We start from the raw sequence: 24,116 nt of genomic DNA on the forward strand, positions 1-24,116 counted from the left end.
TCGTTATATGTCTCTCAATAGAGATGCTTTCATATAAAATTTGTTTCGAGTTACTAACAAAGAAGCATACATGTAGTTGGCCTCTCCAAATGAATCAATTAACATCTTATAACCCAAAAAAAGAAAAAGAGAATAAATAAATTAAAAATCTCATCACAAGTCAGAATAGTTTCAAAAACAGTATATCTTTGTTTTGGGTAATAATAATATTTCAGATGCATAAAACAGTAGGAGCTATTCATGTCTAAACTCCAAAGACTGATAATTAGACTAATCAAATTGTGAGAAAACGAAGAAGAATGCCAAATGTTGTTTATAAATTATAAAACTTCCAAACTACGTGGAACCCTCCGACAAGCAACGCCTACGGATAAGTCGCCTCATTATGGACAACAATTACGTATCTTAATAATGCCTGCTTTTTTCAACATTTTGGATTTCTGTTCCTCCCAATATTTTGGTACTCATGCCCTGTGTTTATTTCTTAATGGACTGTCCATACAATACATGTAATCTTTCTATATTTTCCATTCATTTACTTACTTCTTCTGTTTTACAGTAATTTTATCAAGGTTTTCTTATAAATTTACAGAGAGCTAATTTAGCTGCTTTCTTTTTTATACAATCAAATCTACTAAGCATTCTTTAATTCAAATGAAATATTAAAAAACTTGAATACTCTGAAATGGACAGGGTGTTTGCTTAAACTATAAATAGGCTTCCTTTGCTTTGCTGGCCGCACAAAAGTTGAATTTAGTGCGGATTTCAATGGCTTCTTATGGTAAGGGTTTTGAGAGTAAAGGAGAGCATAAGATCCAACTTTAAGTTCCACTAATCCAATCCATTATAAGCCGAAAAAAAACAAAAGAAAAAAGTATCAAACTGAGTGGCAGTTCGTGTCATAAAGGAAAAAGATCCATTCCACCTCTCGATTTATTCCATCTAATCAGGCTTTCAAGGTCCCTTTGTGCTCTCCACAATCATAAAATTATTTTAAAAGGGTCGATGCTTATCCTCCTGTGTTGGATAAATGCTACGCCATGATTAAGGTTCAAACAGACAACCCTCATCTTATATTCATGTTCCTCGTTTAGTTTGTCTTACTAGTTTTGGAAACAGTATTATATTTCAGGACCTGCCCTCTCCATCTTGTACTTTAAAAGTTGTTTTTCCCATCATAATCAATTTATAAGACTTCTTGGAACTCCAAGAAAAGGGTCTTTTATTGTTTTTTCTTTTTTTTGCAATTCAACGTACCACGTAAATAAGGCTACCGTATTCAAGTAAAACTTACTAAGCAGCTCCTAAGACCTGACGCTGAACCTCAACTCGGAGATGGAGATTGCAGAATAATCAAGATGTACATAAGCAACTGCCTTTTATTGCTAGAGACTTGAACCGGAGATGAGAGCTCAGTACCTTCCAGTTAAGACAAAAATCAATAATTTGGTTGGTTTTAATACGTAACTCATTGGGCACAATAATCAGGAACAAAGGATTATGTTTGAGAGTAGATGTGATGTGGACCATAAATTATTCTTCAGATGAAAAGGGAAATCCGCTATAATAAATAAAAAATCTGAAAAGCTTAACTAGACTCTTCACTCCCCTTGTCTCAACAATTGGGCCTTGTTTTTATGAATTTATTTGGACTATTGGGCTCTGAAAGGCTGACTGACTCCCTCGTACAGAAAGGCCCTTGTCTTCGTGGTTGTAGATACTGTCTACCACTTGTCAATCAACAAAGAAAAGTTAGAAAAGAGGGCCCCCACCACCCCCCCACACACACACACACCACATATTTCATTCAACAGCTTGTCTGTTGTTTAATCATCACATCACATGGCATCCATCCTTAGCTTCCCTACATATAAAATTGTCAAATTAAGAAACATGCCAAAAGCATTTATACCCAAAAAGAGTTGGAAGAAATATGATTACTCATGACATCCTCTTTACATAAAGAATCACCAATAGAATTAAATTAAAATTAAGACCCAAAAAGAAAACTTTAAATAGAGAAAGAGTACAGGAATGGATCAATAATTAATACGTAAATTATTATTATAGACAAATGAAAGCCACATTGAAGTTTCCTTCACCTCTTTTTTGTTGCAATTTTAGTGTCTGACCACAGACATAGAGGCAGAGATGTGTTGGGGGGGAGGAGCACAGCACAGCACAACACAGGAAAGAGGAGTGCATTTTCAGCAAAAGTGAATGAATTCACGATCACGCGTGAAGTGTCAAATAATGCACACATGTGGGATTTTGGTTTTGCTGTTAATTTCAAAATCATGAGTATTGCCGTACGTTTCCGATTGTATTTCTCTCAAAATCCCTGATGGTGGTCACCAGCTTCTTCATATTGTCATCGTAGACATACGGCAGTTTATTGTACCAAGTGACATTGTGCTTTGCTGATGCTGGTAGAAGTTGCCTGCATAGTTCGCCCTGCACTGTGATGGAGTTGTGGTAGTGATAATAACGAATCTTTGTTTCAGTCTTGTGCAAGGTCTTCCCAACCACATTCTCAGACATGTGGACTCCTGTAGCAAATGCATTCTTTGCCTGTATTGCGTATTTGCGATCCCTCCGAATCCCACTTCTTGATTCTCTGAATAATAGCTTCTCGAATCCCCACTCCCTGTTGTCAAATTAATACACAATTCTTAAGCCTATCACTAGCTATGAAAAGATGTTATCTATGTATTATGTTCGAGCTCAAAACAAAACATATTTGGAAACTAATTAATGTATATTTACCTGGGATAGTCGTGACTGGAATCATTCAAACAGAGCACACTAGACATTGGGTTCTGCTCAATAGTGAACTGAGTATAATCCGAGAATTCAGCAAGCACCGATTGCAAGGTACTGCCATCAGGCAAATAGATATACTCATCCACATCAAAGTAAAATGTCCAATTGGCAGCATGCCGGTACCGATGCAAGCAGTCATTCACCACCAGAAATTGGTTATAATAATACCCATCAAACTCGGCCTGTCCTCTGATATCCTGAACCGTAGCCCTCCCAGCTCGCACCCAGGGCTCAAGGGCAGCTCTTACTTGAGGGCTAACTCCACCAGCATCATGAAACACAAAATGGGAGCTGGGTCCAAAGAACCAGGCGTGGTAAGCCATCCATTCCCTCATCCTAGCAGCACTCAAATTCCCATACAAAGAAGAGCCGCAATAGAGATACTCGTACTGATAAGGAGGGTGATAGTTAGAGTCGTTATAGGAACCAGGCGCCTCCTCTAAAGCAACGATTTTCTCGTACTTCCTTGGAGATTCACCGTAATAGGCATTGAGGATGAGCTTACCACCAGCATTTTCCCGGTTAGGATTGAGTGGGAAAGTACAATTGACAACGACAACAGTGTAGACACGACCATAGCCCCAGTCAGGAAGCATCTTATAGGCCTTAGCCCTCATAGAAGAACCATTGTTAGAGATCCACTCGCATTTGTACCAAGGACGCCCAAACACATGAATAGGCTTGGAAGCGAGTCCTACCACTGCAAATGTCCTGGGCCCACCTCGGTATGCCCCCATCTTAACAAAGAGAGCTGCCGCGTTCCCGTATGCTTCAAAGATCCGCTTGTTTGGGTCTGAAACGCCGGTCGAGTATTTCTGTTCAGATACTGAGGTAATAGGTAATGAGGAAGCATTTGATGCAGCAAGGGCGGCGGCGGCGGCGGGGGCAGAGCAAGGACGGGTGGTGGAGAGGAGGTTTTGGTAGTAAGGAGGGAGGTTCCAGAGAAGCATGACTAGAGTGAGAGCTAGTAATGTGGCTACTAAAGGCTTAGTTTCCAAACATGAAGGTAGCTTGCCGCCAGTGACGGAGGAGAGCGGCGGACAGTCTTTTCTCATAGTAGAGGTGGTGGTGTCGGTGAGGGTGGAGGGATGAGTGAGACTGAAAGGTCAAAGTGTCAAAGGATGGTCATAAGCCACAGGTGCCAACACACAAAATGAAAGGGTGGCTGCACCTCCGCTTTGGTTTGGGCTTTTGGGAATTTTGAGGATAGTTTCTTTTACTCGTTTCGGGTTTGGATCTCGCTTTTATTACGAAATTAACACCTTCTTTTTTTTTTTTTTTAATTTTCTGTACAAAGGAAAGAAAACAAAAAATAAAAAAATAAAAAATTGTCGAGAGCTTTAAATTATATTAGTGGCATCGAGTGGCCAGTGTTTAAGATTTTAAGAGGGCTGGGGCCCCTCAATACTATTTACCATTAATTAGTGTCCGTTACCACGCGATCATTATAATTATTTAATTAAAAGTAATAATATTAATTAAGATGCATATAATATAATATTTTTTAAAATGTTTCTTAAATGAATTTTATTAATTAATATTTACTATTTTATTCAGATCAGAAATAACTGTATAATTAAAAAATAATAATTTATTAGTATTAGACATATTAGCAAAACTAAAATGAAAAATATGTATGAATTAAGACATTAATAATCCAGTAGAGGATGACCACTTCTCCTACTCTCTCATCCTTATTAGTTACACCTTTTCAGGATTCACCATTCCTAATTAAACCCTTTTATTCTCATTGCACTTATCTAAATAAGCAATCGAAAATCACATTATCATAAATTTCCAAGAAACTTCCATGGTACAGTATCTAATAATTCAGCCCATTTATAGGAGAATGAGCTGAATGGAATCCTATTTTAATCTGACAGGTGGCTTTTGGTAGAAGAAACAGTGCCATGTGAAAGATTTAATGACGGGTACAGGATCTGGATTATTCAGCTGATTAAGGCCTCTTCTTTCTTTTTTAAGACTGTTTTCTTTGCCATATATAAAAGAAATTATTAGTGGTAATTTGGTGATGAACAAGTGTCGGTGGGTACAGAAACATGATATGAATAGTAAGTATAGCATCTCTAAAGTGAACAACCAAAATTAATTAATTTCAGGGGGTAATTGCCCAGCACAATAGTGGTTCTAATGATTAAGGCCTAATCTAGAGAGATGGAGCATTTTTGCTGCGAATTAAATTTCTCTTTATTCACTCACAGTAGCCTATAGTGGGTAAAAATGAATGAGCGGCAGGGACCGACTGAACTCTCAAATGTCTCATTGCTGGCCGTTGCACATATCCAATCCAAGGCCTGAGAGCTATGCCAATGCATGATTCACATTTTAGATTGCTCCATCCACATTTTGTTGTCGGCAAGCAGGACTTCCACCTTTCTCCTTTATTTTTCATCTTTTTATACTAATTGGATCTAATCTAATGCGTCCATCACCCCCAATGAAACTCTTATCTAATCGGAATGTCTAATTTGTATACCACCATCACTAAAATCTTACAAAAATATGTTACATAACCAGCAAATTTACTTCTATGCTACTCATGCAAAACCACACAAGCATGTTTTGCTCAAAAATAACATATGTCTAGTAACCGATTCAAACAAAATCGGCACACTATAATTTCAAGAAATCTGTAATATTTTGTAATAAAAAATTTACAATTTTGGTAATAATATGCAATAAACAATAGAAAACGAAAAAACAGAAAGCTGAAAACAAGTAATCCAATCTCATATATTTATCTTTTTAATTTCTTAATATTTTAAAAAAAATATATATATAAATCTTTCAAACAAGTATATTGTCACGACCCCACCCGTGGGCCCGTGACCGACACTAGGGAATGGGTAGACGTAAGACTACCGAAACCCGTAGTAAGCCTGATACTCACTGACTTAAACAAATCTCATCTCAAATTTATATTATTAAAACTACAAATTATCTTAATAGCTACATTCTACATAAATACTTCGGTCTGCCAGAAAAAATTAGGCGAGACCTGAAACTCATAAAATTTACAACTGATACATCTACTAATTACTACTGCGGAGAATCTAAAATTTACAAATTTACATACCAAATCAAATACATCACCTGATGATGAAGGAGTCGGGTTACTGAATAAGAGTCGCGAGAGGACTAACAGTCACGAATCTGAAAAAAAACAGTAAAAATGAGACTGTCAGTCTCGAGAGTGAGTTAAAATCAAATAATCTAGAGACTATTGCTTCTTCTCAGAAAACATAGATTATTCAAATCAGTATATCAAACCATGTACGTAAATACAATCCACATTATAATCATACCATAATAAATAAATAAAGAAAAATATATATTTACTTTTACGAGACGAGTGGCTCAGTAGAACCCTAATCCCAAATTCTAATAGCCTTTCGGCTCTCTTAATCCAACAGGTCTGGCGCCGAGAGAGCAAGCTCGATCAGGGTCCTTACCTCCAGCCTGAACACTTGAATTCCAAATAAGCCGGCGCCCAGAGAGCATCGCTCGATCCGGGACCTTAACTCCGGCAATCAACTGAACTCAGCCCAAAGAGCAATGCTCGATCAGGGCAAACAAATCCAAAATAACCTTATGTCCATGATCATTACCGGTGCGCACGCGGTCCTGATGCAACCCACCGGGTGGCATGTTCTACGAAAGCCACATTTCCCAAAACGCAATAATCACATTTAATAAATATCATTGTTTAATAAAATCATTCAACACATATCGAAATAAAGATTAAAAATTTAGGATAAGGCAACGTGCAATTCGTATCGATAAAATAATAATATATGTATTATTATAACGTTAATAATAATAATATTTATATTATTTTCAATAATTAATAGTCCAGTGAAATTATTTACGTTGCGATACTAATAACCATATTATACATAAACTTTCAAAATAGCATATTAAATCAGACTTAGCAATAGTGCAATGATTAAATGACTTTAACTCACAGGATTGGGCGACCTCCTAGCTCTGCTCCGGTGCCTCGGTTGGAGCGAGCCGAACAAACGGACAATCTAGTCACGGAAAATAATTTATTAAAACGCTGAAACAATCGGTCATTAATCCTAGGTCTAGACTCCTAAGACTGACTGTCTAAGAATCTCGACTCGGGAGAATTCTACCGAAAATCCGGCAGAACCTCCCCTACAACACGGACATTACCCCCCGTAGAAACGGGTCCAGGACCTGCTAGAAAAACACTTCAAATATCCAACAATTCAAAACAACAGGAATCGGGTCCCCAAACTTCACTATTTTCCCGACTCCGCCACACAACACAAAATACGAGGCAGGCAACTGACCGACAATCATTTTTGACTCACAAATATCATCAAATACTCAATATAAACCAATAGACACAAATTTAAAATCAAAGGATTTCCAAGATCAACGGCCAGAGAAAATTATCGAGACGCTCGGTCGACTCGCCTCCGGCCGCCGGAGTCCGATCGACGATCTGGGCACACTATCGGACTCACAACGACGCGCTGATGATGATTCCCACTTCCAATTTTCCGATCTGACAACTGATCGTCCGGAGAGATTAGCGGACGATCTCGGCTGTCGATTTGCAAACGGAGCCCGATTGCCACGAAACTAGTGCCATCGCGAAGCTTGAGCTGAGGAGAGTCGGGATATGTCCTCCGATCGTCCATCCTCCGCCGGAGCTCGCCGAAAAAGCTGAAAAACCTCGGCTGCCTCCATTTTCTCTCTCCACCGGATCTTCCGTTTCCGGCCACCACTGTCGACACCGCTGCCGCCAAAACAAAGCCAAGAGCGAGAGGAGTCGATCGGCACCAAGATCAACAGTCACTGACGCCGGAAGAGCCCGCACGGCGGCAAGGAAGATTCAGCCATCTTCCTCCTGAGCCGCCGCCATCGCTTGGCTGGGCCAGCCTGGCCGCCTGGCGCCCTGGCCCGGCCCAGCCTCCTTCTTCCGCACCTCTCTCCCGACCTCTCTTCTTCCCCGATCCCATTCCTTTCAATATCGACATTAGGCCCCCTAACTTTTCCTTATTACAATTTGGTCCCTCAACTTCCTTAATTACTTACAATTTCGTCCTGCAGAATTCCAATTTAACTCCTAAACTTTCCTTTTTAGCCTTATTCCAAAATAAAGTTCCAATTTAGTCCTAACACACAATTAAATTAAATAATCAATTTTCAACTTAAAATTTAATACTACTAATCAATTATAATACCAATTTTCCCAAAATTCTTTTATAAACATCCTTTACAATTCTACCATAATTTTTCAATATATAATTTTACTTATATAAATATGCATTTGGGAAAATTTTGAATAACCAAATAAAAATATAATTTATTCCTCAAATAATTATTTAATTAACTCCTTAAAAATCAAACTAATTGGATATGGAAAAATAACTCATTTATTTATCTAACATGAACATTCAAAATTTGTATTTAAATCATTCCAATTAAACCGAATAAAAATAAAGCTAAAATTAACTTAAATAAAAACTCATTATTAAATATATAAAAATTCGGGGTATTACATATATTATATGATTTACTTAACTATTTATACGTAGAATAAGATGATTAAAGAATTTAAATTCTCAGATATGAAGATAAGTAAGTAACCAAAACTTATCTCTAGAAAATTCTATATAACGAGTATATAGAGGTATACTATAAGTATATCTTTTGAAATTTTACAAAAATAGATTCAAATTCATGTGTTTTTAATATATATAGGACCCGTATTGACTATTATATTTATGTAAATAAAAAAAAATCAAAGAATAAATCAATAATCGATTATAAATAGTAGTTTAAAATAAAATATAAAATAAATTTTAAAAGTTGCAGTAAAGATTATATAATGAGTATACAATAAGTATATAATAAGTATATATTAGGAGAAAAAAGTATACCGTGAGTATATAGAGAAGGATCATGAAATTGTAAAAAATTAATATTTAAATAATTTTTGATTCATATATAATGTTGTATAAAATTCATATATTGAGAAGTAATAAGTATATGCAGGTATACAAAATGTATATATTTACAATAAGTATATAAAATATATTTAAAAGTAAACAGTAAAAGGTATATAATAAGTATATAATTATTATATTTCAATTATATTATACTGTGAGTGTTACTGATTATGAAATAATCTTTTATATTTTTCTCATGTAAAGGTATTACAACAATACTTACTTTTTTTTTCACCACAATGGATATTGAGAAGAAAATATGAGATATAAAAATTTTGATGTAAAGGATATTCTTTTATTAAAGGACAATTTTAAAAGTGTACAGTAAATAGTATATACTAAATATATAACGAGTTTCTTTCAGGTATATAATACTCCGATTCTCATTGAGTTTTTTCCATTCAGATTTTGGTTTCATTAAGTGTACAATAAATTTCTTTTAAATATTGATGAGCTTTTCTTTTTATTTGCTCTTATTAACATCATTTTATCATGTTCTTGGTTATGTGAGAATGGGAAGAAATGAGACATAAAATAAAAGACAATGACAATATTATTTTATTATTTTTTGAGTGAGCTTTGTTAGAAAGATGGCTTTTTACTATAGTTATTATTGACCTAAATGAATACGGTAAAGAGTATATAGTAAATATATAATGAGTTTATTTCAAGTATATAATACACTAATTCTTGCTAAATTTCCTCCATTCAAATTTTAAAATCATCTTTGATATATTTTATTTTTCAAATTTAAACATGATCATAATTCCTATTAAATATACTCTAATCATCTTTTGTGTACAATGTGTTAACTAAAAAATCATATGACAATTACATCAAATTTATCATCTAATTCTTCTTTGTCAGATCCACCTTCTTGAGTTTACTACCTAATTCAAAGTCACAATAAAAAATCTTTATTTTTCTTAAATTTTACATAAAAGAATAACATGATCGTAACATTTTCCGATGTTCGTAAGCTTGTTGTTTAAAAACCACAATTACACCTCATTTTTTTCATAAAAGAAATTATACATATGTAAAACTAGAAAATATAAAAAAAAAAAAACTATGCATTTTAATTTTCTAAAGATTTAGTAAAAACAATATAACAAGATTTACATTTTACTTCTTTAAAATCTAAAACTTTAGTTATCCTGCGCATAGATTAATATGATATAACAAGATCGTATTACACGAATAAAAAAGTAACCTAGACTTTTTGCCTCAATTTTTAATCAATAATTATAATTAACTAAACATAGTTTTCAAGCAAACATAAGAGAAACTAAAATTACAATAAGAAATACAGTTAACAATATATAGTATACTCAAGTATATTATGAGTAGATAATCAATATTTATTGCATTATCATTATAATAACTAAAATCAAATCAACAACAATAAAGCAAAAGAAAAAAAAAAGCATAATATGGAGTTTTGGTCTTAGGACTAAATTTTTTTTTAATCTCATTCTCTCATTTTTTTTATTTTATATTCTTTTTATCTTCTAAGTCTCTAAACTCTCAAACTATACATATATTTTTTTTCTTTTATTGTAATTGTTTTGCATTTCATCAAATCTTTAGAATGCATTCATAGATAACACAAATGACAGCTTTACCACTAGCATCAATATTTTCTTTTCGTATTTTTAAAATCAACATTCTTCTTTAAATGAGAATCATCAACAACTTTCTTCTTCTTAATAAGAGAATTTCTATCATACTTAGTAGGAGATTTTAAACTTCTTTTTCTTTTTCTTCTTTAAAACCTCAGCTCCAAAGTCGTACGAGTAGTAGAAGAAATTGTGAGTATATAGTTTTGAATTACCCACAATGCCAAAGTCTTTACCGGTAGTAGAAAAAGAGAAACCTAAATTTGTAAAACTTTGTGAATTAAATTGAAAATAAAAGTTATACAATTTAAAATTGGAAAAGAAACTACTTGCATGAATAAATTAATCGTCGATTTTCAAATAATAGAGGAAAGTTTCAAAAAAAAAAAATGAAAAGAAAAATCAGAAGATGAGAAAGTACTGTAAAAAGAAATCGTATTAAGTTAAAAAAAGTGTTAAAAAGAAAATAAAAAGAAAACTAATAACACCATGTCAGCGTAAAACGGAAATTATAAAAAGTAAAAAAGTAAATCCTAACGTGCGAAAGTAAAAGATGGAATAAATAACGTATATGCTTGGGGTTCATGGAGTAACGAGCAGCAGCAGCAGCCAGTAGGCTTTGAAAGGGCATCTTCGCACTAGCCCAACGGATCTTTAGGGTTTTCTAGAATTAGGGCTCGAGCTACTGCACAGGCCTCCACCTGCGTTATGAATATCCTGTCCTCAAAGAAGGCTCACAATTCCACAGAATTTCATGTGCAATATTTAATGCTTGGTAATTTCTCAACAACACATCCCTCAGTCTTTGGATAACTCTAGAATGGCTGTAAATCAGAAATTTAATCTTCCCGGGCCATTGAAAGCAACGGCCATAAACTTGAAATAATTGCTCTCCCAAAACAGCTTTTGGTTGCACAATCGAATATGCATTTCCTTTTTTCAGTTTCGTTTGTGTTTTACTCAGTCTTGAAAGTAGAGCACCTGTTTTTTTTTTTTTTTGTTTATAAAAAGAAAAACCAAAAACAAACAATTGGCCGTGAGTCGCTCTTTGTCAAAACGATCGAGAAAGGTGTCCTATTAAAAACTAAAATTCATATGTATACGAAGATGCTCTACAACTCAGAAACTACAAAGAAAATGATTTTTTGAGTGCACATCTCTTTCTTTAGTGAATCTTGGCAAATTATTTTCGATTTTGTATAATGTGAAAAAAGAAAGAAAAAGGTGCCCGAGTTTTCCTTGTTTATACTTTAGAATCGAATATTAATTCTCTGTTGGGGGATTTGGATTCTTGGCTCTGTAAAGGGAAGGAAGTTTTAGTGGGAAAACCAAGAAAAGGTTGTTACGTATCATTTGCATGGACTAAAGCTAAAAGCAACCTTGACTTTGCTGCATTTGGGCATCCATTTCTTTTGCTCTTCCTACACCGATCCTGTCCAAACTATTTCTGGGTCCTAGCCTGCTGCTTGCTTCCCAAGGAACATGACTCCTACATTATCTATGATTTTCGCTGTTCCTGATTTCAGTTAATATCTTTCGTGCCAATTGCAGTGTCACTTCTGATACAATGTATTTAATTAATCTCGTATATACAACCTATCGAATTATACAAAAACAGTCACATACTTGTTTGCAGATGATTGCATATGTTGCAGGTGGATATAAGTTTTGGTTAAATGATTGGAACATCAGTCAATCAATTTAGAAAGTAATATAATCTATATTTTTTCTTTTTGTTAATTTCTTTTTTAAAAAAAAAGTGAAAAATTTCGTATAAACATATGCCGAATTTCAATTATTAGTGTAAAAGTTTTGCTTTATGTTTATTTCATAATGGAACAGTGATAGCACATGAAACGAATGGAAGATGCATGTGAGTGGTAACATCCTCTTTCTGCATGGCCTGCAAATAGTTAATAGTGCCGAAAACTTTACAGCATAATAAATATTCTCCATCAGCGGTGCAATTTGCTCCACCAAGTCTAATCCAATAGCGAGAAGAAACAAGCTAGCAGCCATGATGATGAACACCCGACCATTGAAGAAGACGACATCATTTCGCCTGAAGAAGTCACCTTTAATGGAATTCCCAAATCACCCTCCTCGCCCGACCACATATCCCCCCAAAAGTCAATCTCTGGTTGAATTCCCTACCTCTCCTCAACTTATATTAGGAGAACAAATACTTCATTTTGGTCACCCCCAACACCCGTTGTATCAGGTTGAACTATCTGACCTCTTTACCTGCTCAGGCTGCAAGGAATACGGTTCAGGTAAGAGGCTGATCTGCCAACAATGCAATTTTCAGTTACATGAGTTCTGCGGATTTGCTTCTCAACAGCTCAACACCCATCCTCTCCATATTCATCACCAACTTTTATTTGCTTCCAAACCAGGTGAATATTACACCTTACAAATTTTCCTGACGTTTCTGATCAGGAATTTATCTTTTAGCTTGACTTTCCCAATTTTATTTTTAAAATTAATTTGTTGTCTGTGATGAAATGTCCATATATAATATATACAGTTAAAGGTGGAATCTTAAAATCCAAGTGTGATGTTTGTGGAAAATCTGCCAAAGGGTACATGTTCAGATGCAACGCTTGTAGTTATCAGATGCATCCTTGCTGTGCTATGTTGTCTAATGAAATCAACATCTCTGTCCATCCACACCCACTAAAAATCCTCCCTGCGATGAGCTCACCGAACGGGGACCCTGTTTTTGTATGTGGAGAATGCAACAGGGCCAAGAGATCAGGTCGAGTTTTTCGGTGCACAGTCTGTGAGTATCATCTGCACGCAGTGTGTGCGAAGAATATGGTAAATGGCCTTCTAGCCAATGGGTTCAAGGGCGTTGAAAAGCCCAGCATGCTTGGAACTGCAGCAAGGCTTGCCTCTCAGGTCATTATTGAATTTATCGGAGGTCTCATAGAAGGAATCGGTGAAGGGGTTGGAGAAGCCTTTATTCAAAGTATTGCAAGAGGAAGACCTAGAAGACCTCCGACTCCATCTTAAATGAATTTGCAGTCTAAAATAAGCTTATTTCAACTCGCTGATATATATATATATATAAAAAAAAAGTAATTATTTATGTCACTGTTTATAGCTGAGCGGATTTCAGTTGTAGGTTGATGATACAAAGTGTGTATGTTGTGTGATTACCCCCATAATTATGATTGTATATTTGGTGTCAAATAAAACTTAATTATTTATATTTATTAACGGAATGTGTTTACAGCCCTCATCTTGTCCACGGGCAGACAACTCAATATAATAGCCTGCAAATTAAATCAACCTGAATCGACGACCTGCCTTGCAGTTATAGAAGATGTTGTTTCTGATGATCTTACGAAGTAAAGCAACAGTATCGCATTTCCTATTAACTGTATAGATTTCGAGAAAGCTGCAGGGGCAAGTAACAAAATATACTAAAATATGGAGATAACTACTAATTTCTGTATGAGAGATTCTGGATTTTCATCATCAAGGAGCTGGAGAAAGAGAAATTTTGAGGATAACTACATTATCTTAAGAATCTGGACTGTCACAAATTTCTTTTGATGATTCTTTGCAGCTGCTGGGATGATCCTTGGGTTCTCTTTGCCTAGTGCTGTTAATCTAGTTTTATGACTTTAAAATAAATAAAGGAATATTACAATGGGCTATTATCTAATATGATGCTGGCTTAATCATATACGAGAATCTGACCAGGGAGCAGCAAGATTGTAAAGATGCTTAAAAGCCATCAACGCCCACTCTCAATCTCAACTAGCACCATACTATCACCCTCACCCATACTTCCACTCTGTAACTTTGATGATTGTCTTAGCAAGCATTCAGCAAAATTCAGCTCCTCTTCTATCCAAGGATGCTTCTTAGCCCCTCTAACTCCATTGCGACCTCCTTCATTGTCGGCCGTTCATCCCCACTCATTTTCAGGCAACTTTTTGCTAGTTCAGCTACTTGTATTATCCGGTTATCATTCATTTCTTGGAAAATTCGATCATCCAGTATGTTTGAAAGGCAATTCTCTTTCATTGACGAGATAAAATACATTGCAAGATTTCTTTCTTCTTCTTGTCTGTCAAATAACAATGCCTGCTTTCCAGTCATTAACTCTGCAAGCACTATCCCAAAGCTGTAAACATCACTTTTTTCTGTTAATTGACTAGTGAGGAAGTATTGCGGATCTAAATAGCCTAATGTCCCTTGCATCAATGTGCTTAACTGAGTCTGGTCCAGAGGAACCAGCCTTGAAGCGTCGAAATCGGATACTTTTGCCCTAAGATGATTGTCCTCAAGGATATTTGGGGACTTGATGTCTCTATGAATGATGGGTGGAGAGGCTGCAGAATGCAAATAGGCCAACGCTCCTGCAGTTTCAGCTGCTATTCTTAACCGATTCTCCCAAGAAAATGAACAATCATGGATATGATGGTGGAGAGTACCGTTGGTGATAAACTCATAAACAAGTAAAGGAACTTGAGTTTCTAAACAGCATCCCAATAATCTTACGACATTTTTGTGATTAATCTGAGAAAGGATAACCACCTCATTTATAAATTGCTCAATCTGACTTTCATCAATTACTTTTGACCTCTTAATAGCAACTACAGTCTTGTCAGCAAGAATTCCCTTGTATACTGTACCATAACCTCCGCGGCCAAGAACATTGCTCTCATCAAACTTGTCAGTAGCAATTTTAAGCTCTTCTGCTGTAAAGATCTTTGTAGTCTCAACTGATCTTTCCCGCAAGGAAAGATGTTGCTGTAGCAATAGTCCTCCATTTTTGCTGGAAATTTTTTTCTCAGTTTGATGAGCTTCCTTTTTTGGATGGCCCAGTACATCCAAGAAGCAGCAATGAGCAGAAACAAGACTCCTACGCCAACCCCTAAATTAATAAACTCGATAAGAACAATGTGTTAAATGTGATGTTTAAGATTTCCAAAAAAAAAAAAAAAAACAGAAAGGAGAAAACATACAGGGATGTTACAGGAGATCTACCTAAAGTAAACTGTAAAATTGGGAACTGAGTCTGATGAGCAGGAATACAGCGGACACCATCTATTTCACCATCATCGATGGTGTCAAACACAGAAGTAACTCCCTGGTGTATTAATGCATATTCCTTCACAGGGTTTGTTTTCCGGATCAGCACACTCATCAACATCTGCTTTAATAATAGTAAGAATTATCATTCTTTAAAATAACAAAAAATGGAGGTTTTTCTTTTAAAAAAAAAAAGAAGGCATGCTTTACCTTGGCATCCATGGGGAAGATATGGGTTTCCTTGATAGCCTTCATTGCAGTAGCAGCGATATCCTGGGCCATTTGTTGAGTTAGAACAGTAGCTGTTTCTCCCACAAGAATAGTCTGTTGGATTTTTCCAACCTTTTCACAAGTCTCCAGGCCAACCACCCAGTCAAGCAGTACAGGTGCACTAGTAGGGTTTTGGAAAGTTAAATGGTTGTTATTACTGAGATTCCAAATATCAGACAAGCTGAATTTGAAACAATCTTGTTCTGCAAGGAATGCATAGCTGCAGGGATTAAAATTCCATGCCAAAGTATGGTCGTAATAGCTTCCTAAATCAATATGCAGAGTCCTGAGACCCTTTGGTATGGAAGTTTGACAGCAGCCTATACCGGAACAAGATCCATCAATGATATTTGAAATGTTAGTGCAGAGTGAAACGCACCCACTCTGAAAAGTTTTTCCGTCAGGATCAGACATGAAAGCACTGGTGTCGCAGCCAAAAGCTGTGAACTTGCTCTGAGTATCAGGAAAGGAGTAAACATCGTCAAGTATGATTGCCTGATTGTACCAATTGGAGCATGCCCCGGTTGCAACCCACAATGTGATAATCAACTGCCTTTGCAATGAAATGTTGAGGAGCGGTATGTTGCTTGTTGGGCCTAATAGAAGCATAGGAGGATCATAAGTATCATCGCAGAAATTGAAAATCTTTTTTTTTTAAAAAAAACAATTAGTTGTTGTCAATGAATTCAACAGAGGGCAGTTTCCATATAAGAAGGTAGGTATAGTTATTCGGTTTTATCCGCTTGGCGATAACATATGCCAATGGCAATAGTCACTTGGCAACTGCCAATAACAGAAGCATTAAGATGAAATTTATTATTCTTTTTATTTTTTATACGATCATTGAAGAAGTTTCCTTGGGGAAATTTCACCTGTGTTTGCAGTGATATTAGAACCATTTTTGTTAACCTACGCACTTAAATGCGTCACATTCAATACCATAAGGACTCATGACTTAGGAAAAGGAATATTCCCTATGCTATTCTATTATTCTGTAACCTCTTCAATATGCAGTCTTTGACAAATTGTTTGATTTATTTATTCTATGGCAAGCATGGAACCAGGTGGGGCATGCATAATTACCTCTTTATTTCCAAATATAATTTTAACAAATATTTCACTATTTCATCATACAATATTTTAGTTCTGTGATTGATCCTCCTAATGACCAACTTTACAGTAAACAAATCTCAAATACATTGTCAGTAATACCTCAAACTTAGTTCTTTCATTTGTAAGAAACTAGGGCCAAAAAGATTTTTTTCAAAAAAAATATAAATTATATATCAAAAAGGAAGAAGCCGCCTCTTAACGAAACCCTTTTTCTTCTTTTGCTTTCCATTACCCTGAATCTGAGCCTGACGCTTCACTTTCAGTGCCGAGTCAAACCTACCTGATGCTCCACAATTCTGCCCACTGCTGCGTCCTGTTCGGCGTCTCTAGAGCCAAAGATTGCTACAATTCAGAAAATATATCATGTGTTCCCCTCCAATGAAAGGGGCATAACCTGTAACGTCACAGAACTCAGTGTGCCCACATTTGATGCGAGTCTCAGATGCCCCTATTTCATCCACTCTTTCGCAGCCAAAACCCCCTTGCCCTAGCTGCTCCGCTCGTGTTTTTCAATTCCACATATAACTTAAAGGAACACATGTTTACTTGCTTGAAAGTTCTTTTGCTACCGAGTAGCTTATTTCTTCGGACTCATCTGTCTCTCCCCCAAAAAACAAGGTCCATATTCTCACTAAATGGTGCCATAATCCAATGTCTCCCACTTGAAAGGAGCAACCAAGCCAATGTCTGGGGCACCTCTCAAGAACAGGCAGACACAGACGCAGACAGCAGCAATGGCAAGCATTGAGTGAATATAGGGACGCTGAAGAAGGCCTTGTGAACCCATAATCCTTCTATTGTATTTTGCTGCTACAGTGGCACACCTTGCACAAGATCTACGCTCTTGCTCAACGTCTGATATCATTCTTGAAGACAGTGATTGAACTATCTCATTTCCAATTCTCACAGAAACTTGGCCATTTCTTCTGTCAGCGTGCTTATGAGCCACCAATTTGTTATAGGAGTGGTTGTTTGTCATAGTAGCATAATCATATGGAGACTGATGATTTGCGTCCACAAGAGAATTCCAACAGGACAGTCCAATCTGCAGAAAGAAAACATGTACAAAATAAATTATTTCCAGTAGAAATAAAGAGCAAAGAACATACTCAATGTCCACTATAGTAGAACTTCCTATCTGACAAATCCCATTACCCAAAACCCAAAATCCCAAACCAAGCAAGGACTTCCAACTATCACAATCAAATCATGCCATTATGAATTGGTGAGATACACTGTACAGTCCAATTAGGATCCTCGAATAGAATATGTCTCTAAATAGTTATACATAAAAGTGGATATTTAAGTTGTCCTCGGTCGGCCACCTCAACCTACTTGGGAGCGCCAGAGTGCACTTCTGGGTAGAGATCCTACCTTCAAGTTATAGTGCCATCCTCTTGTGCAAACCCACACACACCACCCACCCACCCCACCCTCTCTCAATCCCAAATGAAACGCACAGATAAGGCAACAAAAATTAAAAAAAAAATAAAATTCTCATATCAGCACTGATAACAGGATGAACAAAAACCTGAAAGAACAATTACCTCCTGCGGGTCATTTGTCAAAGCATCGACTAAATCATCTGAACCCGAGGTACAAGCAGCCAAATGTAAAGGAGTGATACCGCCAGGTCCTGCAAGACTTGGTGGGAAAATATAACTTTTTGAGGAAAGCTCACTGCAATTAATGTAATAATGGATAAGCAGGTCCACCATTTTCCGACATTGTCTTTTTACAGCTCGGTTCACAAGGTGAATTTCAGACAGCATTTCAAGACACTCTTTTGATAGCCCACTCATGCCCATATTTCTTTCCACCAGCATGTCTAAAATTGTTTTGACCAACGCACAATAGTCTCTTTCAACTGAGAAAATGAGCAAAAACTTGAAACGGCCAAGTGAATAATCTGGAATCTCATATACTGATGATGCTCTCCTCCTTTGGAATAGCCATCCAAGTTCATTCAAAAAGTGCAGAGCTTCCTCCCTTGACTTTGGCCTACCTAAGTATTGAGCTTGTTCTTCTGAAATGATATCACAGTCTTTAGAGATCTCATCAAACTCACACTCGAGGAGTCTCAGCTCTTTGCAGATTGTAGCATCAGCTACTATTACAGGAAAACTGTTGCCCTTGAAACCATTTTCTACCTGTAAGAATTAGCAAATGTCACATGCATCAGTCTCAAGGATTTTATTTCAGCATATCTAATTTTGAAATGTTAAACATAACTCAAAGTCATACTTCAATGAACAGACGACCCAAAGAACTGGGAGGTGAACCATGAACTTTAAAACCACTCATATTTATCTCGTCATATATGGCTCCTGGCAAAGTTGATTCCATGACTTCCATTGATGTGTATCCCCCCATATAAGTGCAATGAATCCTGTATACATTGCAAATTAACATTTCTCAGAACAGAGAAGGACAACTAGAAGTAATTCGCTGAAGAGGGTAGTTTTGCTTACTTGGTGCCAGCATTAGTTAGATTTCTTCCCCTTAATAGAAGAGAGGTTTCTTGCCCTCCAACAACTGCCACTGGGGACACTGATATCAACTCAGGGGAACTCCATGTTCTCCATGATTTGCATAAGCGAATATTTCCTGAATATTTATTACATAAAAAGATTGAACAGTTAATGTTATGCCACTCTTCATAATTCATATAAGAACACAGACACATTGGTTCGGGATTCTAACAAAAGACTGAATGGTTGCTCCTCCTTGGTCAGATAAGTCAGTATTGAAAAAGTTAAAGAGCCTAAGCTTATGCTTCACACCAAGAGAAACTTAACAGTTAAAAGATAAAAGGGGGGGCTGGACCCAACCCTCATCTATTCCACGCACCATCTTTATGCGATGCCAATTGCCTGCCTGTATGCAATAGAAACCTTCCAGTTCTCCAAAAATCAGAATATGAATCTTGAACCAAAGAATCAACTTGCTGAAGGAGATTTCTTTCAAGCTGCAAGAACAAAATTCACCCTGCAAATAGTTAGCAATAAAGCTATATTGAAATTCCTAATATGTGTCAGAGTAGGTTCACTCACTCGCTCCCACTTGGCAGATGACATTGACAAATAAACTGACAGAACCACACAACCAGGCCTTATGTAGCTCTCCATTTCAGATGGACTGTTGGAAAGCCAATTGTAGATCTGAAACAAGAGCAGAACCAACTACTATTAGAGTAATTGACAAAGCAAAAACTCTCCATCCCTATTGCATAAAAGGTACTGCCAAAAGAATTTAATATGATGCCATAATATAACCTGTGTTCTCAGTTTTCCGGGAAAATGACTGGGATCCTTATCAAAGAGCTTAAAGATTATTCGTCCGGTGCGATCCTATTAAGGAATCATAGAACCATGGAGATGCATTAAAGACATAGCAATGAGAATTAATACTCTTTAACATGCAAGAACAGAAAATTAAAGTAAAAAGGTAGAACTCAAACCCAATCCAACTACCAAGCTACCTGAGCATCAGAATTCTGACTAGAAGGTGAATGATCAGAACCAGAGGAAGATGTATATCCAGCTTGATACGGAAAACTTTGATATGAACTTTGAACAGCTCTTCCGTCTGAACCTCTAAAGAGTTCAAGGGGCAAAATAGATCCATGGCTTCTGCTACCTTCAATATTGGCATTGACCTCTCTAGTGATAGACACCTTTTCAGACTTAACAGTATCTGCATTACTCTGCAGTGGAAACAACTTCTGCATAACTGGAGGAGATGATGATGGAGATCTCCCTTCACTCGGATTACTGCTATCAGAAGAGAAATACTTCCTAGAAGATGCCAGTTTAGGGGGGCTACTTTCCTCAGGTGAGGAGCTAAATAGCTGCAATGGTAAATTAGGATGACTTTCCTGAAGCTGGCAGTCTGACTCTTCAACTGGAGACTGATAACAGCTACTGCTTTTCTCAAGAGCCATAGAAGGAAAATCTACAATTGGTCTCTTCTGTAGATTAGGACCAGCATCTTGATCAACGCAAGTCAATTTAGATTTCTCACTGTCACTGCTCTGGCTGCTCCTTTGAGATAGAAATGCAAGAGCATCAGGTGCAGATGCTGCCAAAGTTGCTGAAAGAACAGCAAGCAAGTCCATGGTTGATGGAGAAGATGCAGTTCCAAGCAGCCTATTTTGGTGTTCTGATGATGGTTGTTCAGGATTTTTCCTATTTAAACTTCCAATATTTGACAGCTGTGCAGCGAGATCCATGGGCAAAGGTAATGAATTTATTTTACTAAGAATTTGAATGAGTTGGTCTCTATCTGGCATTGATGAGGCATTGATCCTTTTGTCCGCATGTTTGCCTGTAGTTTCAATTAAAGTTTCAGTATAATATGAAGAAGAAAAGAAAAAGAAGAATCTCAATTCATCATGAAAACCCTGGTACCTTGAGTGCGAGCCAAAGCAGTCAACAAGTTAACTATATCTAGATTTGCACTACTGGCAGTATCTCGATTTCCAGGGAGTAGAAGGCGTGAGGTAACATCCTCAGGCTGAGTCTTCCTCCTTCGTCGATTATGTCCAGCAAGCCTGCGTCTACAACTTCTTTTCCCCTCATCAAACTCAGATAGTGGGTGAAACCTGCACAAAGCAGTGAAGGTTTAGATACAAGTTAAGTTAAAGCAGTAAGTTCAGATTCTGCATCAGCAATTAACGCTAAAACATCAGAAATCAATCAGGCAAATTTCTACAATTTAATTGGACGGGAGATTGAGAACAGAGAAACAAAAAATAAAGTTCTATTTTCAAAAAGGATGTTTGAAAATCAAGAATATGAATATTGAGAAATGAAGAGAAGAGAACCTGCTGCACTGCTGACAAAACCTCTGCATCTGCTTACCAACTAAAGCTTGAGTAGATTTGCTATGAAGCTCACAAACTTTATGACGGCGATGATAGTCCTTTGCATTAGATAGGTCTTCCTTGCAGTTATCAACCTGACACATTGGATAGGTAGCTGTGCCGGGAGATCCAGAGCGGACTCTTTTGTTGGGTCTGGAAACAGGCTCCTCAACAGCATTAAAGACTCCAGCAAGGTTCAAGCGAAGGCCATCATCTTCATCTCCAGCAGGAGGAGCATTTTTCAAGGTCAAATTATGATTCACAGAAGCATTAGTTTTCTTTTGGTGGTCTGAGGATGCTGTTCCCAATTGCAAAACGTTGGTGTCAGCATCCAAAGGTTTGGCAACAAACCTGACGCTGTCCCAATCCCAAGCCTTAGGATTCCAATTGTCTCTAGGGTTTTGAGGAAAGCGGTGGTGCTGAAAATTAGAAGTCTGATAGGAAAGATCGCGTTTTTTGGCCATGGAAGCCGCATCGCAAAATCTGCTAGAAAGCGCTTGGTGGATAAATATTGGAGAAGCCACTTGTGCCCCTACCTCCTCCATCTTTCAGTATAGAAGATTTAGCCTATCAACAGAGAAACCTATAAATCAAGCCAAAAACGGAAAACTTGATCAGAAAACACTAGAAATTCATATTCCTTTCAGACCACAAAGCTTAGCAGAGAAAGATCAGAAAAGCAGGGGAAGAATCAAAAATAAAAAGAAACGAAGAAGAAAGAAATAGTAAATCTTCATTATTCATCCAAGTCAACGTTGGTAACCAAAGCGACTACTTGTGCAGTTGAAGCACAAATTTTTCCATTTTAATATTTTAGAAATTCTTTTCACGCAAAATTCCAAAGAAACCACTAATTATGATATGCAGAATTCTTAGGAAACGATTTAATGAGACGATAGATGGATTGACCCAAAGAAAAAAAGAAAAAAAAAAAAAAAGAGCAGCTAAGTGAAGTGCAGAAATCTAAGGTAATGAATTCCATACCTTTCAGAGAATGGTCATATCTGCCTTAGTGAGTACAGTAATCGAATCCCGCCTTTCCAACAATACAAAACCTACTCTTCACCTCAGATCTACAGCTTCCAAATCCCAAACACCACAACAACAATACCTTGAAAATATAAATATAAAATTAAGAAAAAGATGAAAAAAAAAAAGCTGGTCGAATAGAAAAGCTCCACGATGAATCACATAGGCAAAGTAAATTCCTGAAATCCGGTAACAGATAGAGACGACAATTTTCCCATCCAAAAACAGTTAATTCTTCTTCTTCTTCTTCTTCTTCTTATTTAACTCACCGACGTCACAAACACAAACACACCCACAAAGAAAGAAAGAAAGAAATGGAAGGAAAGAAGACGTCTCTCTACAGAAGCTATTCCTTTTTCTTTTTTATTTGGGTTCGTCGATAATAATAATAATTACGGTATTTAAATATTTATTGTTTCGCCTTCATTATTATATTGTTTTATAAATGTTTAAGTTACATCTTTAAACCTTTTTTCTCTTGTCCGTATTTTGGGTCGTAAACTGTAAATTGTAGCAAAAATAAAGAAAGGGTTACCGATGGAGCCGCCCACGGACCTCAACGAAGGATCCCAGACTCTTCCTTTTGATCTCATCTGATTAGTAAATTAGTTGTTTTTCTTCATGGGGTGGAAAAGTAGAATTTAAATTTTAATTAGGTATACATAAACATAAACATATGCCACCCACCAATGGCAATATTATGTGATACCAAACTTTTCGTACCATATTACCACTCCCATCCTCCTTCTTATACAAATTTTATTTTTGTATTTGTAAATATTTAAAGTCATTTATCATTTAGATTAAGTTGAGGAGTATACTGTGAGTTTACTTAACCTTTAATTTTCATTAATTGTATAGCAACTTATGTTGAATTATCAATTTAATTATTTTAAAAAAGCCCTCAATGTCAAAGCATCATCATATCATATGCTATGCGTGATGATTTTATTATTTGCTAAACTACTTTGGACTCACCTTAAACAAATATATTAACAAAACAACAGAGAAAATTATAGTCCTCACTTTTGACTTTATCCGCATTGGAGAAGAAATTTTATATTTATCTAAAATTTTAAGAGTTTTTATTACTTTAAATTTGAAATATTAATTAAATTAAAAGAATTTATATTAAGCACTTTTAAATAATAATACAGAGAGACCGCTATTGGTAATAATGGCAGACAGTTTTTAAAATAAAAAAATTAATTAATTAATTAGTGTAATATTAATTTAAAGAGGTTAACCTGTAATAACAAAGAGTGGTAGCTGAAAATGGAATTTTGCATGAAAGAAGAAGGGTAAGGTTTCCGACTAGAAACCGCGTCCGTTGATAGTGTC

At 36.3% G+C, this 24,116-nt stretch overlaps 3 protein-coding genes and 1 pseudogene across 5 annotated transcripts; 1 reads left to right on the forward strand and 3 right to left on the reverse strand.

The window, feature by feature from the left end:
* Positions 1-1,484: 1,484 nt before the first annotated feature.
* On the reverse strand, positions 1,485-4,103 carry LOC8269962 (galactan beta-1,4-galactosyltransferase GALS1). Of its 2 annotated transcripts, XR_007214855.1 has the most exons (3): positions 2,767-4,103; positions 2,103-2,647; positions 1,485-1,864 (listed from the first exon to the last, which is right to left on the reverse strand). XR_007214855.1 is itself a non-coding variant. In XM_002510703.4 (2 exons), the coding sequence occupies exons 1-2, from the start codon at positions 3,876-3,878 to the stop codon at positions 2,296-2,298; spliced, it is 1,464 nt and encodes a 487-aa protein (XP_002510749.1). In that variant the 5' UTR covers positions 3,879-4,103; the 3' UTR covers positions 2,036-2,295. The 2 variants fall into 2 exon arrangements, 1 of the variants encoding a protein (XP_002510749.1); XM_002510703.4 differs by lacking the exon at positions 1,485-1,864 and having other exon boundaries at positions 2,036-2,647.
* A 7,940-nt stretch (positions 4,104-12,043) lies between these two features.
* Positions 12,044-13,672, forward strand: LOC8269961. Its single transcript, XM_002510702.4, has 2 exons — positions 12,044-12,846; positions 12,978-13,672. Exons 1-2 carry the CDS (start codon positions 12,468-12,470, stop codon positions 13,463-13,465), a joined length of 867 nt encoding a protein of 288 aa, XP_002510748.3. The 5' UTR covers positions 12,044-12,467; the 3' UTR covers positions 13,466-13,672.
* A 10-nt stretch (positions 13,673-13,682) lies between these two features.
* Positions 13,683-16,701, reverse strand: LOC8269960 (annotated as a pseudogene).
* A 140-nt stretch (positions 16,702-16,841) lies between these two features.
* Positions 16,842-23,177, reverse strand: LOC8269959 (squamosa promoter-binding-like protein 14). 2 transcript variants are annotated; one of them, XM_015720006.3, is made up of 11 exons: positions 22,731-23,177; positions 21,708-22,313; positions 21,292-21,485; positions 20,364-21,208; positions 20,158-20,232; positions 19,936-20,043; positions 19,733-19,850; positions 19,354-19,489; positions 19,127-19,271; positions 18,430-19,032; positions 16,842-17,927 (listed from the first exon to the last, which is right to left on the reverse strand). In XM_015720006.3, the coding sequence occupies exons 2-11, from the start codon at positions 22,289-22,291 to the stop codon at positions 17,514-17,516; spliced, it is 3,222 nt and encodes a 1,073-aa protein (XP_015575492.2). In that variant the 5' UTR covers positions 22,292-22,313; positions 22,731-23,177; the 3' UTR covers positions 16,842-17,513. The 2 variants fall into 2 exon arrangements, with proteins under 2 accessions (XP_015575492.2, XP_015575485.2); XM_015719999.3 differs by having other exon boundaries at positions 21,708-22,329.
* Positions 23,178-24,116: the final 939 nt, after the last annotated feature.

Source organism: Ricinus communis, chromosome 2 (genome assembly GCF_019578655.1).
Source record: "Ricinus communis isolate WT05 ecotype wild-type chromosome 2, ASM1957865v1, whole genome shotgun sequence".
NCBI lineage: Eukaryota > Viridiplantae > Streptophyta > Magnoliopsida > Malpighiales > Euphorbiaceae > Ricinus > Ricinus communis.

Coding starts and splice junctions, on each gene's coding strand:
- LOC8269962 (XM_002510703.4), bottom strand. CDS start 3,878: ATGAGAAAAGACTGTCCGCCGCTCTCCTCCGTCACTGGCGGCAAGCTA. Junction 2,648..2,766: donor TCCAGTCACGACTATCCCAG/GTAAATATACAT, acceptor ATTTGACAACAG/GGAGTGGGGATTCGAGAAGC.
- LOC8269961 (XM_002510702.4), top strand. CDS start 12,468: ATGATGATGAACACCCGACCATTGAAGAAGACGACATCATTTCGCCTG. Junction 12,847..12,977: donor TTTATTTGCTTCCAAACCAG/GTGAATATTACA, acceptor TAATATATACAG/TTAAAGGTGGAATCTTAAAA.
- LOC8269959 (XM_015720006.3), bottom strand. CDS start 22,291: ATGGAGGAGGTAGGGGCACAAGTGGCTTCTCCAATATTTATCCACCAA. Junction 21,209..21,291: donor TGCTTTGGCTCGCACTCAAG/GTACCAGGGTTT, acceptor TTGAAACTACAG/GCAAACATGCGGACAAAAGG. Junction 17,928..18,429: donor TGACAAATGACCCGCAGGAG/GTAATTGTTCTT, acceptor TTCTTTCTGCAG/ATTGGACTGTCCTGTTGGAA.